At 52.0% G+C, this 17,500-nt stretch overlaps 5 protein-coding genes across 16 annotated transcripts in view; 2 read left to right on the forward strand and 3 right to left on the reverse strand.

Annotated features, from left to right (window-relative positions):
• Positions 1 to 1,699, reverse strand: part of LOC126578395 (vinculin) — a 10,697-nt gene extending 8,998 nt beyond the window's left edge. For 3 of the 4 annotated variants that reach the window (XR_007608396.1, XR_007608397.1, XM_050240899.1), the window contains exon 1: positions 1,391 to 1,698. The gene's annotated coding sequence lies outside the window, so the exon portion shown is untranslated. Of the gene's footprint in view, positions 1 to 1,390 lie in introns of all 4 variants that reach the window. The other variant, XM_050240901.1, reaches the window with a different exon arrangement.
• A 939-nt stretch (positions 1,700 to 2,638) lies between these two features.
• Positions 2,639 to 9,013, forward strand: LOC126578391 (DNA polymerase theta). The gene is made up of 4 exons (XM_050240888.1): positions 2,639 to 3,982; positions 4,042 to 5,310; positions 5,378 to 7,485; positions 7,553 to 9,013. Exons 1-4 carry the CDS (start codon positions 2,639 to 2,641, stop codon positions 8,958 to 8,960), a joined length of 6,129 nt encoding a protein of 2,042 aa, XP_050096845.1. The 3' UTR covers positions 8,961 to 9,013.
• A 1,414-nt stretch (positions 9,014 to 10,427) lies between these two features.
• On the reverse strand, positions 10,428 to 14,127 carry LOC126578409 (rhodanese domain-containing protein CG4456). 4 transcript variants are annotated; one of them, XM_050240929.1, is made up of 4 exons: positions 13,992 to 14,127; positions 12,313 to 12,498; positions 11,349 to 11,514; positions 10,428 to 10,639 (listed from the first exon to the last, which is right to left on the reverse strand). In XM_050240929.1, exons 2-4 carry the CDS (start codon positions 12,440 to 12,442, stop codon positions 10,576 to 10,578), a joined length of 360 nt encoding a protein of 119 aa, XP_050096886.1. In that variant the 5' UTR covers positions 12,443 to 12,498; positions 13,992 to 14,127; the 3' UTR covers positions 10,428 to 10,575. The 4 variants fall into 4 exon arrangements, with proteins under 4 accessions (XP_050096886.1, XP_050096884.1, XP_050096885.1 ...); XM_050240927.1 differs by lacking the exon at positions 13,992 to 14,127 and adding an exon at positions 13,747 to 13,985; XM_050240928.1 differs by lacking the exons at positions 11,349 to 11,514; positions 13,992 to 14,127 and adding exons at positions 10,855 to 11,014; positions 13,747 to 13,982.
• LOC126578392 (uncharacterized) overlaps positions 14,014 to 17,500 on the forward strand; it is a 10,600-nt gene continuing 7,113 nt past the window's right edge. The window contains exons 1-3 of one of the 5 annotated variants that reach the window (XM_050240889.1): positions 14,014 to 14,106; positions 15,511 to 15,711; positions 17,201 to 17,500. The exon at positions 17,201 to 17,500 is cut by the window's right edge and continues 585 nt beyond it. The gene's annotated coding sequence lies outside the window, so the exon portion shown is untranslated. The other 4 variants (XM_050240894.1, XM_050240891.1, XM_050240890.1 and 1 more) reach the window with 4 other exon arrangements.
• Positions 14,142 to 15,365, reverse strand: LOC126578411 (rhodanese domain-containing protein CG4456-like). Of its 2 annotated transcripts, none has more exons than XM_050240931.1 (2): positions 15,247 to 15,365; positions 14,142 to 15,003 (listed from the first exon to the last, which is right to left on the reverse strand). In XM_050240931.1, the coding sequence occupies exon 2, from the start codon at positions 14,881 to 14,883 to the stop codon at positions 14,407 to 14,409; it is 477 nt and encodes a 158-aa protein (XP_050096888.1). In that variant the 5' UTR covers positions 14,884 to 15,003; positions 15,247 to 15,365; the 3' UTR covers positions 14,142 to 14,406. The 2 variants fall into 2 exon arrangements, with proteins under 2 accessions (XP_050096888.1, XP_050096887.1); XM_050240930.1 differs by having other exon boundaries at positions 15,088 to 15,359.

Raw genomic sequence — 17,500 nt, forward strand, 5'->3', positions numbered from 1 at the left:
TGACCCCGGTGCTGCTGCCGGTGCTGGTGGTGGCCATGGTCAGAAGTTTAAAAAAAGAATCTCGCTTCAGTTGCTCCAGAGAAAAAAAAAGAACCAAATTCGAGGATAGGTAGCGCAATGGATGAGCAACTCTAGGAGGCCATTGGTTGCCCCTGGCGATCGAATATGGTTGATCGCGGTTTTCATGCTTCAAGACGGGTTAATTAGATCCAGCTTCCAGCTTTTTTTCTGCTGCTGCTTCACTAATCCAGCGCTCAAGCGAGCCGGGAGTGAGAGTGAGGGGAAATGGTGTTTATTATTAGACCGCATAACTCCCTCACCCGCCCGCTCGTGGTAGTCCTCTGTCCCGCGTATCTTGCGAGGTAAGGAAAGATTCGTTCCTGCGGCCTGCGCAAGACCGGACATGAATCATCGGCGTAGTGTAACCAGCGGTCAAATCAGCGGTGCGAGCGGATTGTGTACACAGACACATACGCGCCCATGTGTGTTCGATCCAATTTTCTGCACCACCCCGGGGGGGGGGGGGGTGTACAGAAGCATTCCATTTCCATTGCATCATGCACGGCTACAGGAGCAGCAGCAGCAGCAGTAGCCGCTTCAGGAGAAAGGAGGAACGAGTGCACAAGAACCACCGGGCGAACGAAAAACCCGTTTCGGTGGCGGCGTTCGCGATCTCTAGAAGGAGAATTGAATCAGCGTGGCAGAAGTGCCTGTGGTTCTCGGAAGAAAATGAGTAAAAAAAATACTCGAAGCACCACAAAGAAACCTCCTGTTCGCTGACACACTCCTGCAGTCTTGGCGTTATCGTTCGCGTGTTCTGGCTCGGTGATTTCGTCTTATCGCAGCCCCTCCTCGGAGCGACTCATCATCCGGGCCACGCAAAGGTGTGTTTGGTGGCTCAGCACCCTCGACACCGTTCGTTACGATATCGCGATCTCCGTGTGCCCCCTCGTCTCGAAAACGCACACACAAGACACAGACAAACACGGGGAACGACGATGGATTTCTACAAAACCGAAGGGTCACAGCACGGGAGCAGCTCCAAGCACATCCAAGGAACCACCGCAGAGCGGAATACCGAGCGTGATCTTCGCACTCATTCTCACGATCACTTGAGGACGCCGCGGCGCTTCTTTGTGTCGTCAGCAATCACGGACATCGCGACACCTTTTCACGACGTTACTTCACGCTATTCACGAAATTGTTGACTTAGTCGATAATCAGCACCTTCGTCTACACAAACGCACACATACACACGGGCCGTTTTCTGTGATCTTGCTTCGAACCGCGAGTGGCCGAGTTCGGTGAGATGAGATCATGCTGCTGCTGCTTTGTTCTCCTTATTTGATTCCACCAATCCAAGATATCGATTCCCCCCTCGTGCACTCACATGGATTCACAATAACCGCAGCACACACCGCAGCCCCGAGTGGCCACCGAGATGGTAAAGAGATGCCACACACCACAGAAAAAAAACCCGGAGATTAAGAGAAGAAACAGATTGCGTCGACTGGCTGGCTGGTCGTGGTGTCGTTCACGCTCGCGAGACTTCCTGCACACAAATGAACAGCGCTGAACGGCGCGAGAACGGCCGGAGCATCGTTGGGCGACAACGACGACGGTGATCTGCGAAGGAACGCGCGTGCTATTGGCGGCGCGCCCCACACCACCGAACGTGTACAACATCTTCCCTAGAGCCTGTACCGGTTAGAAGGTGGTCATTATTTTTGCCATTTTGTTGACAACGTTTGTAGTAATCTGTTTGTTAAGTGGTAATGTTTTTTGTCAAAATTGAAGTACATGAAAACTTGATTTAAGTGGAGGAAAAATTCTGAAAGTTTCCCAAACCAAACTACAAAAAAAAACCCACATTCAACCGTACCTAGGGGACTCTTACCTTGAATCGGGTAAAATAAAACAGACTAAAAAGTGTAACATGTGCCTGATTCTACGGCATGGCATCGGGAATTGAAATTGAAATGATGATTTGGTATGGCATTTGGAAATGTGGCGATAAATAAAATGTTTTTACAATTATGACAACGTTCAATCAACATTTGCACGAAGCAGAGTGCCTGTAGAAAAAGATTTTGTCCGTTCTTTGTCCATTAATGATCCTGTGTAAGTTTCACCTGATTTAGGTAGTTATCCTATAGCAAGTATGGTGTTAATTTGTTCGATTTCGATTCTTTGTCATAGGAAAAACTATCAATCCTCCAAATTGTCTAGATCAATGGATTATGATCAATATTTCCCCTTACAGGCAATACAATAATCTATAAAATCATACATTTCGTCCAATTTCTCGCCATTCCAATGATGAGATATGTTTTATTCTGTATTGCCACGTTCTAGCTGGTACAAGCTATATCTACATACCACCCAGCAGGCTAGCTTTGCGCGTATTTGTGAATCGTCGTCGTATTTCTTGAGAATGAAGGTGCGTAAGGCCCAGATGAATGAACACGGTGGACCGAGGGCGCCATGTCCCGAGTGTCACCCGAAAGGAACGGGTTAACCGAGCACGCTGAGATGCCCGGAGAGACAGATAGTTCATGGGAAGAACTCATCCGGCGGGTAGGTAAACAAACTTCCTTTTGTCAACGACGCCGCTGCCTGCTTGATCAACCACCAGGATATGACGGAATTTTCTCAATCCCTTCCACTAGGAGACAACACACTGGACGAGCTCCTAGGACGCCATCATCATCAACATCCGGTGGTCTTTACAACGCCCAAGGGCTCACAAGTGCTGCGGGCCGGTAGTAGGACAACCAGGACATCCCAAGCGGCAGCAACGGCCGCACAAGCCCATGAGCCGATCGAAAACGAAGTGATCGAGGAATCTCCGACCGCAACCGTTGGTGTTGGTAACGCTAGCAACAAAAAGTGTCCAAAAACAGGCAATCTTACCGGTCGCAAACGGTTAAAACCGAGGGCAACACAAAGCCGAAGAGAAACCAGGCAAACCAGTGGGAGGAAGGACGAGCCTCCGGGTACGGCCAACAACTATACGGATCTGTTCAAAAGTGATCTGGAAATCGATACACAAACAATCACCGGTAACAACGGTGGTGATCGTTTGCTAAAGCGACGACCACAAGCTGGTTCCATTTCACCGATACCTGGCAATGAGGAACCGTCGCCCGAGAAGCAACCCCGGAAGGACCAAGAACTGGCAGAGCTGTTCCAGAGTGATACGTTCTCGATTTGTGACTTTCAGGAGCCGGAGATCGCACAGAAGGGCGATACTCGTTCGCATGAGCATCATGACAGCAGCTTACGTACTTCCCTGTTCGATGAAAGCGATTTCTCGATCGAGCGGAGAAGGAGTCAACGGCGCTCGGTTCAGGATGGTACCCCCGGGGAAGCCAGCCAGTTCGAGGTGTTCAGTGAAACCCTCTTCGATCGGGCTCTGCTGTCCAGTGCGCAGCTGCTTGACGGCGATGAGGATGATGAAGAAGATGAGCTGCTGCTGTCCAGCGGTCTCGAGGAATCGCTACGTGTCGATGAAACTGCGAACGCCACCGATCTGCAGCTGAACGTAGAGAACGTGACGTTCTCGCAACCCCTCGGTACCGTTGGATTTGCTGGCCTGAATGGGACAGATAAGAGCGATGCTCATCCGCAAGCCTGGCAGGAACCGGTGGACCGGATCTTCTCGGGAACGGATACGCGGAACAGTCTCCTCGAGTTGGAACGATCTACAAGGCACTCCGATGCGAGTGGTTATGACAGTGCGCTGTTTTCGGAGAGCTTAAATGATTCACAGTCGGTCCGGAAAGAGGTGTCGGTAAAGGAGAATTCAAAGCTCGTACCGGTACACAGCCAGCAACCATCGCCCAGTATGAGCTTCGATCAGACGAAAGATTTGCGTCTGCTGTCCAACTGGGGCTTACCGGAATCCGTGCAGCGCCAGTACGCCAAAAAAGGGATCGTTGAGTTATTCCCCTGGCAGGTGGAATGCCTTTCTCGGAAAGAGGTAAGCATTTTGTCACCATTTTTCAATCAATTAATCATCAACATTCTTCCATGTTTTAGGTGCTCCTAGAAGGCCGCAATCTCGTCTACAGCGCCCCAACCTCGGCCGGCAAAACTCTCGTCAGTGAGTTTTTGCTCGCCAAAACGATCGCCGAACGTCGTCGCAAGTGTCTTCTGATACTCCCATTCGTGGCGGTGGCTCGCGAAAAGACACACTACCTCCAACAGCTGCTCGGGCCCGGTGGTTGGCGTGTTGAAGGCTTCTACGGTGGTTCACACCCACCCGGCGGTTTCGAATCCGTCGATCTAGCCGTCTGTACGATCGAGAAAGCAAACTCGATCGTAAACCGATTGCTGGAACAATCGAACCTTGCCACCAACCTTGGACTTGTGGTCGTCGATGAGGTGCACCTGATTGCCGATCCTTCCCGGGGTTACATCCTAGAACTGTTGCTCACGAAGGTGCGCTTCGTGGCACGGCAAGCACAAGCAACCATCCAGATCGTCTGCATGTCGGCGACACTACCGAACGTGGAACTTTTGGCCCGGTGGCTTGATGCGGACCACTACCACACGGATTATCGTCCGATCGAACTGGTCGAGATGATGAAAATCGGTGATACGGTGTACGGTGCTGCGGCAGGTAGTGGTGGTGGTCAGGTCGCGATACGGCGTCTCGATGGAACGCTGCTCGGTTGTCCAATCACCAAAGATCCGGAACATGTGACGCTGTTAACGCTGGAAACGCTGCTCGAAGGTTGCTCCGTCATTGTTTTCTGTCCTTCGAAGGATTGGTGCGAACAGTTGGTCCTCACGCTGGCCAGTACGGTACACACACTGAAAAAGGACAGTCCCGATAGAGCACACCAGATCCTGAGAGAGCGTTTAAACGAACAACTCGATGGGACGAAGCAGGAAGAAGTGCTACTGCAGCTGCGGAACTGTCCTGCCGGACTGGATGCAGTGTTGGGCAAAACGATCCGCTACGGTGTCGCATTCCATCATGCCGGATTGACCACCGATGAACGCGATATTGTGGAGGGATCGTTCCGGGATGGGGCGGTGCGAGTGATCGTGGCCACCAGTACGCTCAGCAGTGGCGTTAATCTTCCGGCTCGTCGTGTAATCGTACGGACGCCAAAGTTTGGTGGTCGGCCAATTAACGCTCTTACTTACCGGCAGATGATTGGCCGGGCAGGACGTAAAGGGCGCGATACGCTCGGTGAATCCGTGCTGATCTGTACACCGGCCGAGGAGAAGATTGGCCGCGAGCTACTTGGCACTAGCGAGTTACCGCCTCTTCGATCCTGTTTGGATGCAGATAACTATGTTAGTAAGACTCTGGGTTCGTTATCTGACCACCAAAATGCCACTAATGTCCTGTTTCTTCCCGTAGACTCACCTCAAGCGTGCCGTACTGGAGATTATTGCATCGGGAACGGCCACAACGGCACCGTTGTTGGAGGATTTTGTCAACGCGACGCTCTACAGCTGCGATCGATCGTACCGGTTCTCCGTGGGTGAGCAACTTCTGGCCACTGTCACGACGACCAAGCAGATGAGCAAGGACACGAAGAATGTCTCGGTTCAAGCGGCCACTGGTGACGATCCGGTCGCCAACTGCCTGGCCTTTCTGCTCGAATACGAGTTCATCCGATTACAGGAAACGGAGGAGCGGACGGTGCTCACCGCTTCCCGGCTAGGACACGCCTGCCTCGCCGCTTCTCTACCCCCGAAAGATGGCTTTCTGTTGTTCAGTGAATTGCAACGGGCACGCCAATGTTTCGTCCTCGAATCGGAACTACACGCCGTGTACCTCGTCACACCGTACTCCGTCGCTTACCAGTGGCAACAGATCGGGTGGATGGATTTCCTTGACCTCTGGGAACGGTTGCCAGCCTCCGCCAGGCGTGTCGGTGAGCTAGTCGGTGTCCGGGAGTCCTTCATGGTACGGGCGATGCGTGGTACCGGAGTGCTCGATCAGCGTGCGCTTCAGATTCACAAACGGTTCTACACTGCGCTCGCTCTGCTCGATCTGGTCAACGAGGTGCCACTGTGTACGGTCGCAAAGCGGTTCCGGTGTTGCCGGGGTCTACTGCAGAGCTTACAACAGACGGCGGCCACTTTTGCCGGCATCGTTGCGTCTTTCTGTGGCTCCCTGAACTGGACACTGCTTCACCTGATTGTGGTACAGTTCCGGGAGCGACTGTTCTTCGGTGTCGCCCACGAGTTACTCGATCTGATGCGCATTCCTTCGCTGAATGGCCAACGGGCACGCTTGCTGTACGATGCCGGTTTCCAGGGGTTATTGCAGCTGGCGAATGCGGATCGGCATGCGATCGAAACGGTTCTGCACAACTGTGCCAGCTTCGAGACGGAACGGATACGTGAAGGGGAGCATGAGCAGGAGGCAGCGAAGAGGAAACAGTTACGCAATCTCTTTCTCACTGGCCACGCCGGTATGACGGTTCCGGAGGCAGCCCATTTGCTAATCCATGAAGCACGCCAGTATCTAGCGCTTGAAACGGGTCTTGAGAACCCCAAATGGAACGTGGAAGGGCCAGAGGAAGAAAAGAAGGAGAATGAGGAGCAAATTGTGGGGGCGGAAGTGTCCTCCGACACACTACCACCAACCGTACCCAACACTCCCCCTTCGACCTCTCATCAAACATCATCGTCGAGCGCTGCGTTATCGCGTCTCGATTCGATCGAACAGTCGTCGAATCAGTTCAACAACTCCCTGCTAATGGGCCACCAGCTCCTGCAGGATCACCACGGAAACGCTCCGGGATCGAAGGATGAAACGGTGCCTTATAGCTCCCTAAAGATCGTCGATGTTTGCGAGGATCGTACCACGTACAGTGGCTTCATTGATCGGCTCGCCAATTGGAGCAGCATCAGCTTGTCCCTTGGAGTGGCGCCTAATCTGCGCCCCAAGAAACCGATCACCAGGATCGGTGGACATCTTATGCGTAGCGATCGCGATGCAGCAACAGACACACCTATCGAGCAACGACTGTATCCAGTGGATGACGATCGATATCTGGCTGGTTTGGCGATCTACAATTCCGGAGACGTAAACGAAACGATCGAACCGATCGTGTACTTTCTCGATCTGCAACCTGCTAGCAACGGAGTGAACATCCGGGACGATGAAAAGCGATCCTTGCTGCGTGAGCTACTCCGAAGGGAACAGCTTACCGTTACGATGCTCGATGCGAAGGAACAACTCCGGTTAATGTTCGCTATCGGATTGTTACGGGCATCCGGAACCGGTGCCAACTCCTGGGATGATCTACTCTGCTCGGTACAGGATCCACGGGTGGCCTGCTGGTTACTGCAAACGGCCGACGAGCGAACGCTCACCCTCGAAGCGATGATCGAGCGTTACTGTCCCGAGGTGACCGGAACACCGAAACGATTGGCCGACCTTGAATGGGGCACCACACCGAAGGCGATCGGTTACGGTTTGCATCATCACAGTCCAATCGATCCAAAGAAGCGGTAAGTAACCACGAGTGTGTTTTTGAGTGCGATCACTTTTAATCAAAAATTTTGGAACCATTTTTAGGGCCACCGTGGAGTCCGTCATCGTAAGCCATCTGATGCGCCCGGTTCGTAAGCTGCTGCAGCAAGTGGCCGGACTTGAGGCATGCTTTCTGTCCCGCGAAATGCCCGTTCATGTCGTACTGGCACGCTCCGAGGTCTTTGGTTTCCCGGTCGATCGCACAGCTCTCGGTACGTTGATCGAGCGGCTGAAAGAGTGCCGCGAACGTATCGCTACCGATGCGCGCCTGCTGAACGGTGGCCGTCGGCTTGATTTCGGTTCCTCGCGAGCCGTAGCCGCTGCCCTACGGTTAGCGGCATCTCGTGAACGTCCCCGGACGGCCCGGCAAGTGCTGGAACGACTCGAAAATCCACTGGCGGCGCTCGTCATTGCGTACCGCAAGATCGACAGTAATCTCGCGCGCACAATCGAACCCCTTTATCGTAGCGTCCATCCTCGGGGGACAAGGGTTCACGGACGGAGCCACTGTTTCACCAGCACCGGCCGGATTACGATGCACGAACCGAACCTTCAGACGGTGGTGAAAGACTTTACGGTACCGGCACCGTTGGCAGGTGGTAAGCGGGAGGGACGTGACCCGGAAGCGGTGGACGAGCAGTTTAGCTGTCGCAGCACCTTCATCTGCACCGATCCGACCCGGGTGCTACTGTCGGCTGACTTTTGTCAGCTTGAGCTCTGCATACTGACGCACCTGTCTCAGGATCGTCGCTTGATGGAGGCCCTGAATGCATCTGATGGCCCCGGAGGACGGCGGAAACCACAGGATGTGTTCCGTTCGTTGGCAGCCCGCTGGCATCAGCTCACCGACGTGTCGGAGGTCAGCGAGGAGCTCCGATCACGTACGAAAGCGATCGTGTACGGTGTAATCTACGGTATGGGAGCCCGAGCGATGGCAGCCGAGCTACAGATGGAAGAAGAATCGGCCCGGACGCTGATGGAACAGTTTCACCGGTCTTACCCGGACATCCGGCGCTATCAGGAACGGGTGATCCGGTTAACGCGTCAGCTCGGCTACATCGAAACACTGACTGGTCGGAGACGCTATCTGCCGGCGATTGGTACGGGAGCGGGGGCCGATCCGGCAGCAAGGGCCGAAGCAGAACGGCAGGCCGTCTGTACCACGATTCAGGGTTCGGCCGCTGACATCCTTAAGAATGCGATCGTGCGCATGGAGCGCAATCTGCGAAAGTATGGCGACGTGCTCGATGTCGGTGCGATTCAGCTCGTGTTGCATCTGCACGATGAGCTCGTGTATGAGTTGCCCCGTGCGCAGCTTCCGAAGGTGGCCAAAATTCTGCGCTCCAGTATGGAGAACTGTGCCAAGCTGAGTGTGCCGTTGCGAGTGAAGCTGAAGGTGGGCGATAGCTGGGGCACGATGCGTGAACTCAACAGCAGTAGCGGCAGCAGCTGACCCCTGTTCCTCGATGTGGCACGACAAAGGGAAAGGAAGCGGGAGCGAAGTAAAGACCGCGAAATAAATATCTCCAAAAGAATGTCCTATCTGTTCGTCGTTCTTTTCGGATCAGAGCTTACGTCGAATACCAGAAGAAGCCGAAACAATTGTTTTAAAGGGGAGGAATCTTTCTTCTTTATTTCATCTTACAGGGCAAATCCCTGGTAGACACACACCTCCCAGGTGGCACTAGTAGGCCAGCCAGTCTCCCTCGCTCAATTGTTTTTGGCGTTCTGGATGGCGGCCTTTACAGCCGCATCACGCTGCTCACTCGTGTGTCCCGGTGGCAAGCTGTCGACGGCCTTCTTGATGGCTTGAGCTTTCGGATCCGACATCTTAGCTTCTGCTGTCTTCCTTCTGGGTGGCTAACTGCAAAAATCCGGAGTTGAGGTGGTGCAGTGGGCTGCTGGCGATACGATGCTAACGGTCAGAGCGGAATTGATATCGAGCACTTCAATCGGTCGCCGTATTTATACCGTTTTCTGTGCCATACGATGGATTTGTGTCGTTCGTATCTTTATCATTGTTGCTTGGAATCATACCACTCCATGCTTGCAGCGTGGTCCAACGTAGTGCCGCATGCCGGCGCACACTTTGTTGCATTTCTGGACAACGACGAAAACAACGGAGTTTGTTATTCTAGTAAGATACTTTTTAACATACTTCTCAGAGAGGCATTTTCGGCTGGGGGGGGGGGGGAGGGAATGCGGATTGGGTGGCGGGATCTCCTGGGTATGAATTACGGTTCAAGCATTATTTGCAGCTGTTGCGCACACGCTAGAACATCAAACTGACATTGTTATACATAGTAGGCATATACAAAACCATTCCCTAACAACGGGATGTTTAGTGATCGGCAGCATTTTTTTAAACATTTATTTTTGCATTTTTTACATGATTGAAAAACGATTCATGGGTACTGTATCAAATGTTTGGATCAATCGCAATAATAAATGAAAAAAATGTAGCAAGGCTTTCAAGCGATTTATCCTAAAACCGACGATTTTAAAGTTGGTGTTCATCTTAGCAACGTTTGAATTTTGGAAACAACATTGCTGCCACAATGAGCCTGGTTTGCGTATTAAACAAAAGGTCTAAAATGCGCTGCTTCCCGATTAACGGTAACCTAGACCCGGAGACGCTATCTGAATCTATTACCGCTCCCATCCAATCGTTCAGTAAATCAGAAGATTGTGATACGAATAATCTCCATACCACACATTGTCACGTATCCGTATGCTTTGAACTGGTAGAGTTTATTTTCGCATATGACTGACGGTGGAAAGTAAACTATCGATAAGGAACGGGATGGTGTCATCGTTTACAATACCACAACCACCCCCCATGAAGCGAGTGGCCTGAGGGCGCTTTGCCTGAGTCATCATGCCGATCCAGAGTGCCGTTCAGGAACGTTCAAGCGGACACTTTGTGTGATTGTGATTAGCTCAACTTTATTTACGAACGAACGAACGCTCGAGAGCCATCGATTGGCCGTTTATGTCGGGTCACCTCCTTTCTGCTTTCTAGAGATCGCGATCGGAAGTGCTGACGGCGCGAAATGGCCGATCGCCTCCTACTTGGCCGCTTCCTGCTGCTTGGCAGCCCACTCGGTCCATGAGCCCTTGTAGTTGCGAGCGCTAAAGGGAATGGAGAAAAACAAAGAACCAGAAACATCAGCATCCTTACATTGTGTTGCGCATTTGAGGTCATTTCCGATTCCCGAAACCCAAGAAGCCAACAAAGCGTACCCATTCACCAAAGGAAAGGATTGATAAAATACAATGTTCACAGATGATGGAGAGGAATGTTTATATGAATGGGAAGCTGAAACGCTGCATGGAGCGATACATACTTGGTATAGCCCAGGCTGGTGGCCAGATCGGTCGCCTTCTGTGCTCGACCACCCATCTTGCAGTGGAAAATGATCTCCGTATCGTTGGCGGGTTTCTCACGACCGTACCGTGCCTTGAACTCCGACTCTGCCAACTTCATTCCTTCCTCGAGCTGTGGCACTGAAACGATATATGTAACGGTATGGGATGCAGGTATGCGATGTTGCAAATGGCAATCAATGGAAGCTTTGTACAAGGCTGCTGATGAAGATCGATATCGAGACGCGCAAAAATTGAACCACAAAAAATGGAGAACACGCCAGGGGCGTGTGAAAGAGCGGAAATCCAGTTCCGTAACTGATGCAACCCTAAAACACGCTTTCCTCGGTCCAAGAGGCCAGCTGTCAGGTTAGTGGGCACTACTTTGGAGAGCGAATTAGTAGAGATAGAGCCGCAAACCGCAGAAATCCATTTTAGCAGAGGCAACATGTGATAGCGGCTGCGTTGATCTTACTTCCGATAGCCTAGCTCGGTGATCGTGTCCAGTGCCATCTGGCTACGGCGTCCGGTACGGCAAGAAAGGATAAGGTAGTGATCCGGTTGCGGTTTCGCTACACCGTACAGCTTCCGGAACTGCTCAGCTTCCGTTTCAGGACCGAACGCTTGCTTCACTTGGTCCACTTTGTGATCATGGAGCGAGAAGGAGAGAGGAACGATGTTTAGATGAAGTGCATAAACCCAACTTTAGGTTTGAATCGATCGAGGATCGAGACGATGTTTAATATAAACAAATGGCGAGAACGTTACGTGATGCTCATATCAACAAACGGATACTTTACGTAATCAAGAATCGTGTTACTTATCGTTGGCAACAAGCAGATACTGTTGACTTCTCGACTTTGGAGTCAACCGACATGATGCAATCAATCGATGGTGTGTGCACTGCTGCTGCTGCTGCTGGTGCAGCCAATACATAAACAATCTTCCCCCGCAAAGAAGGGAAAAGGGCTCATACTACGATCACTTTGCTAATCACTCGAGTGTGTGGTGTCGGAGTGTTTCGTAGCAATCGTATAAAAGCACTCGCCTTCTGAACAAGCGGCATCAAAACGGCACCGAAAGTCTTCGAAACATCATCGTCGGAACGTCGTAGCAAGAGCCACCTCGAGATACAAGATGCCATCCGGTAAAAGCAACGCAGAGGTGCGGGGAGATGCCATCCGGAACGCCACCTCAAACGCACAAGGGGTGAAGGGCGAAGCCAGAGCGGATCTGGTACGTGGGGCCACCTACGGCCAAAAAGGAACCAAGTAGAAGGCGTAAAAATAAAAATTGCGATCACGCCATTGTGGATCGGTTGAAATGATCCACTGAATCGAAAAACCATAGTTTGTGTTGCGTTCTCTCTATCGGGCTTCGGGGCGAAAGAAACTCCGACTCCGCTTCCTTTGCTTTCCATCCTGTGGCGGAACACTTACGTGGAATGTTGATACTGGTAGGTATTTTGCCCGTTTCGGCCAGTTCGTCCGGATTGCGCACATCGATCAGCAGTTTTTCCGGGTGGTTCGGCAAATCAAGCACCTCTTCGTACGTTGCGATCGCGGACATTTTGCTTCGAGAACTCAAACAGCGCACAGGAACGATACCACAGTAGGGGAGAGGATCTGTAAATGGAAGACACAGCAAGAATTCGGAGCATTTTAAAGCATTGCCGTTGGCAGGTGATAGAAACGAGCCGCTTATCAGCGAGCGTCAGATATGAGATTCGGGGTTCGGGTGTACAAAATTAGGGTGTCCCTCTACTCCTTCCTTCGACCCTTTCAGCCGGTGCTACGGCCAACAAACAAGCACACTCGTATGTTTGCACGTTATCTCATTGCTTCGCTTTATTCGCTTCATGGATAAGATCCGCTGTCGCGTTTAATTAGATACTACTGGCTGCTGCCGCTGTTGCTGTTGCTGATTGAGAACGAGACCTCACGTAGCAGTTACGCCGGTAAACCGTGCTTCGGGCCGTACTCCAACCATGAGCCGACGTAGTTCTTTACGCTGCAACAAAAAGGGGAAATCTCGTATCAGTTCCCATCACTAATCCTCGCAAGCCGTACACGATCGTACTTTCGGAAACCAAGCTGATCGGCTTGAAGAGCCGCCTGTCCGGCACGAACACCGGAACGGCAGCTAAAGATAAGCGGATCATCCAGCGCTGGCTTCTTGCGACCGTACTTGGCCTCGAACGCTTCCGCACCGAGCCCCAGTTCACGCTGTACGGTTTTCACTGCGAAACACGGGGAATCAAAGTTACCGCTGGCAGATACTGAGGTGGAGCCAATCATGGGGTGTTACGTTACGTGGTATATTAATGCTTGTCGGTATGCGTCCCGTTGCCTCCAGTTCCGCTGGTTCACGCACATCGATCAGTAACACCTCGGGATGATTCGGTAGATCCTCTACCTCGGCCAGTGTGGCCACGAGCCGTGGTTCGATGCAACCCGGTGCAAACTTGCTGCTAGCATCGCAATCCGTAGCAACGTTCCGGCTGTTGGCACCTGTTGAGAGTAGTGCTACCAGCGCCAAGGTCGCAGCAAACACAGGAAAGTTACGTTTTCTAACCATCTTACTAGCACCGATCATGGATGCGAACTGGCCCCCAGACGCACTACGCCATTTGCTTCTCCCGAAAACCGGTTCCCGGTTGATGTGTTTCTACGTAGAGTCCACGGCGTCGTCGTGCGTGAGTCAGCACATTTTTGGAGGGACTGACGCCGCTGGGGTTACCATCGCGGGGGGAAGAATGAATATTTTTCACGGCGAGTAATTACGATGCCAGTGCATCTCGCTGCCTGGTGATTGATTGGCATGCACAAAAGCGGACACAGACACACCACACACAGCACGTTTGATAAGCTTACCGGTGGAGATTCTGCTACTTTCCGTCGATCTGATTGAGAAGCGGCACACCGAAAACGATCGCACGTTGGAAAGGGGTTTGATTTGAGAATACACAACAGCACGAACCGGAATGGTTAATCTCGAGACCGATACGCCGCGTCGCACCAACAAAGCACACGCATTAAACACCATTTTTGTCAAGGATTGGGACGCGAGGGCAATAACAGACCGGAATGGATGACGGTGGCGGTTATAAGCTACTTACGTAATCGGATGGAATGTTGTGCACCACGTTCGGCAACGAAATGATCGTCGAAAGGTTGGAGCGACCGAAACACACTGCCTGCCAGCTACGCGCGCGCGATAATCATCCACCACAGGTGCGTAATTAATTCTCACCCTACCCCACCTCCTCACCCGTTCCATTCAATCTTTCTCTCTCGCTCCAACGGACGCGTTTCCATGGAAATGAATTAATCCACCACAACTTTTGGAGAAGTGAGTGCCCGGGGATCCTTTATTGGCATTTCTTTGATAGCCCGCAGGTTTTTTTAGCTGGACAATCCTTGTTTTTCGGCATACTCCAACCACGATCCGACGTAGTTTTTAACGCCGAAATACAAACCAAACAAAAACCTAACAATTTCTCTTATATTCTGGCTGGTATGCACGCCGCACATTTACCGTTTAAATCCCATCTGCTCCGCTTCGTGAGCCGCGTTACCGGACCTTACTCCGATCCGGCAACAGAATATGATCGGATCCGTGGGCGAGGGTTTGCGGCGGCCGTATTTCGCCTCGAATGCCGTTGCCGGAAGCTCGAGCTCCTGCTTCACCTGATTCACCGGTATGTTGATGCTGGTCGGTATGCGTCCCGTCGCTTCCAGTTCCGCCGGTTCCCGGACGTCTATCAGCAGCGCGGCTTCCGCTTCCGGTTGCTTTGCCAACTGCACGATCTCCTCGTAAGTGGCCAGATGTTCGGGAGCAATAACGCTCTTGTTGAACCGGTGCATCATTCCGGAGGAAAAGAACCGAAGCGAAGGGTCTTGGTTACCGATCCGTTCCATCCTTTTCCATTGTCTTGCAGCAAGAGCTGGCCACTGTTTTGGGATGGTGGGGGCTAGAAATGGGCTCCAGAGTAAGCGTACTGTAGGCATTCCTTTTTTCTTTTGTTATTATCCAGTGACCAGACGTGAGATTGCGGTGTGAAACGATTCCTTCTGTAGCAGTGGCGGCCAACAACACGAGGCCGGTGGATGATTTTTATGCGAGTTTTTCTGCAAAAAAAAAATGTTAGTAAGAGGAATCAATGTAGAACGCTGTGATAAGAATTCTGATGGGCGATCGACGGATATTTGTACCTCGACAGATTTTGACCTGGCCAACGAACCCGTCTCGTGCATGGTGAAATTCTCAGAATCGAGTCCTTCGCACGGACAGCTTCACTTGTTTATCACCTGCACGCAGCCGAGTTCGAAGACGAACTTAAGCTTTATCTTTCCGTTTATCTAATCACACACCTTCCGAAGATGCCCTTTCTAGTGAACTCCAATTAGTTAGTCTATTCTTAACTAGTTACTGCTAGTGCACGCTTTGTGGAAAAACTGCGATCAAAATAAAAACAATTTTTTTATGTTGGGTCTGCCTTAGCAGCATAAACCAAGGTGTCTTCAATGGTCGAGGCAAAGTCGGACAAATCCCTTTAGCGATTGTCTTCTAATAGCAATATAATTTATTTGAACAAAGTGCATTTTTATTAATTGATTTTTTAATAAATAATATAGGAAAACGTGCCGTGGATCCCTCTAGGAGAGAGCGAGATCGGCCGACCGCCCTCCCTTTTGCGGACCGATCGCACGCACACTCTCGCAACTGTTGAGCGATCGCAGCGCCACCAGCGGAGAATGCAAGGCCAAGATCGGCGCGCGAGAGTGATTTTGTTGGCCGCAGTGAAAAATTGAGTTTTTAACATCCTTCGAACGAACGTAAGTGTCCGCAAATGGTGACAAACGGTGCACTAGACTACCGAGAAACCGGGAAGCTAGTAGTTTCGTGAGCGCGCAACCGGGAAGGTCGTGCAAAATGTGTAATTCCGATGTGCGATCACCGCAAAGTGCGTAATTAGCGGCGCGCGCGCGAAAGACGCAGGGGTTGGGCGGTCAGCGGCTATGGGGACCTTCGTCTAAAAACCTCTCTCCTGCTGCTGGTGGTGGTTCGCGTGCTGCACAATTTGTGATGCGGAGTGAAAAAAGTGCGAATTTTCGCTCACAACTGGAACACCTGATGGGGTGCGAAGCGGTAGTTGGCCCGCGTGGAGGAAGAGGAGGAGGAGAACGGCGACGACGCAATCTCTCCCGCTCCGCTTCACCCTCGTGCTGGTACAGGGCACATTCCATTCATGGTGGCGTGTTCTTCCGTTTGTTTGTCTTCTTCTTGAGCTCGCGAGCGCGCGCCCCCTCCTCAGATACCGCGAATATCGTGTACGGCTGTGTGTGTAACGTTGTCCATCACGTCGGTTCGTGGGGGAGAGAGTGAGGGAGGGGGTCGAGTAACCCTCTCATCTATGATCCGCCACAAACTCATTGACCCGCATTCCATTCTCCTTTCTTCCACGAAACGCGTGACGAGCGCGACGCATCAAGTCCTTCGTCGCGATCGATCGAAAGGGGGGGGGGGGGGGGGGCGTGCGTGTGTGTATCGCGATCAGGAAGATCATCAAACTGAAGAAAGAAAGATGCGATCCTCTCGCGCGGTGGGAGGAGAACAAATTATGAACCACAAGAAGAACATTCCTTTGGGTTCACATTGCACACATACCACTACACACCACCATCGCCAGATGCCATTGGCCGTCGCTCGCACACCAACTGCACCAACGGGACCGACCGACCGACCGACGGACGACGACGGCGACGTCGTAATCGTGCGCAAACATTCCAAATTCCAACGGCACCCCTATCTCCTGTCCACTCCACTCCACGGCACAGCAGGCGGTGTAGCACCGACGATGATGACGACGCGCGCCGCTGGATCATCTGTGTGTGTTGGGGTTGTCCGTCTCATCCTAGTAGACCGGGGAACGGATCGTCAGATCCCGCTATGCACCGAGTCGCTCATGACAAATGCATTTACCACCCCAAACAGCGCATAGCTCTAGCCACGGGGGTTTGATGGCCTGGCGCTGTCGTAGGGGAATCAGAATCTTGCGCCAAGATGTCTCCTTCCTCGGTGTTTCGGTGTTTGTTGCATGCGTGCACGTTCGTGCGCATCCTTGGGCCTACTTCGATGCCCGAACCAGTATTATTGTGTTCGGTCACTGCGGTGCGCATTCCATTCCGTGTGCGTCATGCACAGCAAGCGACGGCAACGAGGAGGGGGGGGGGGGGGGCGTGCGTGGTGTCTGCCAGTCTGATGTCCGTGATTCATGCGTGTGACCAGGTGGCTAACTGCATTTTGTTTCTCTTCTTTTTCTAGATTTTTAACCCTAACGTACTGCTGTGATCAATAAGTGCGTGCGTGAAGTTGAAGTGGAACCACTCGATAACGATAAGGAGAAAACTACCGGTCCGTTGTGTACTTGACGTCTCGGCGGTAGAGAATCCGAGCAAAAGTTAACCGCATCACGGAATGCGAGGTGACGATACACGATAGAACAAATAAGTGCAGGGAAACAGTTCCTTGAGCGACAAAAAAAAAACATCAGAAAACGGAAGCGAAACCGCGTCCGCGAGCACGTGTGCGCGAGCGTGTGTATGCGTAGATAAGCTAAAGTTA

The sequence above is a fragment of the Anopheles aquasalis genome, chromosome 3 (genome assembly GCF_943734665.1).
Source record: "Anopheles aquasalis chromosome 3, idAnoAquaMG_Q_19, whole genome shotgun sequence".
Classification (NCBI taxonomy): Eukaryota; Metazoa; Arthropoda; class Insecta; order Diptera; family Culicidae; genus Anopheles; species Anopheles aquasalis.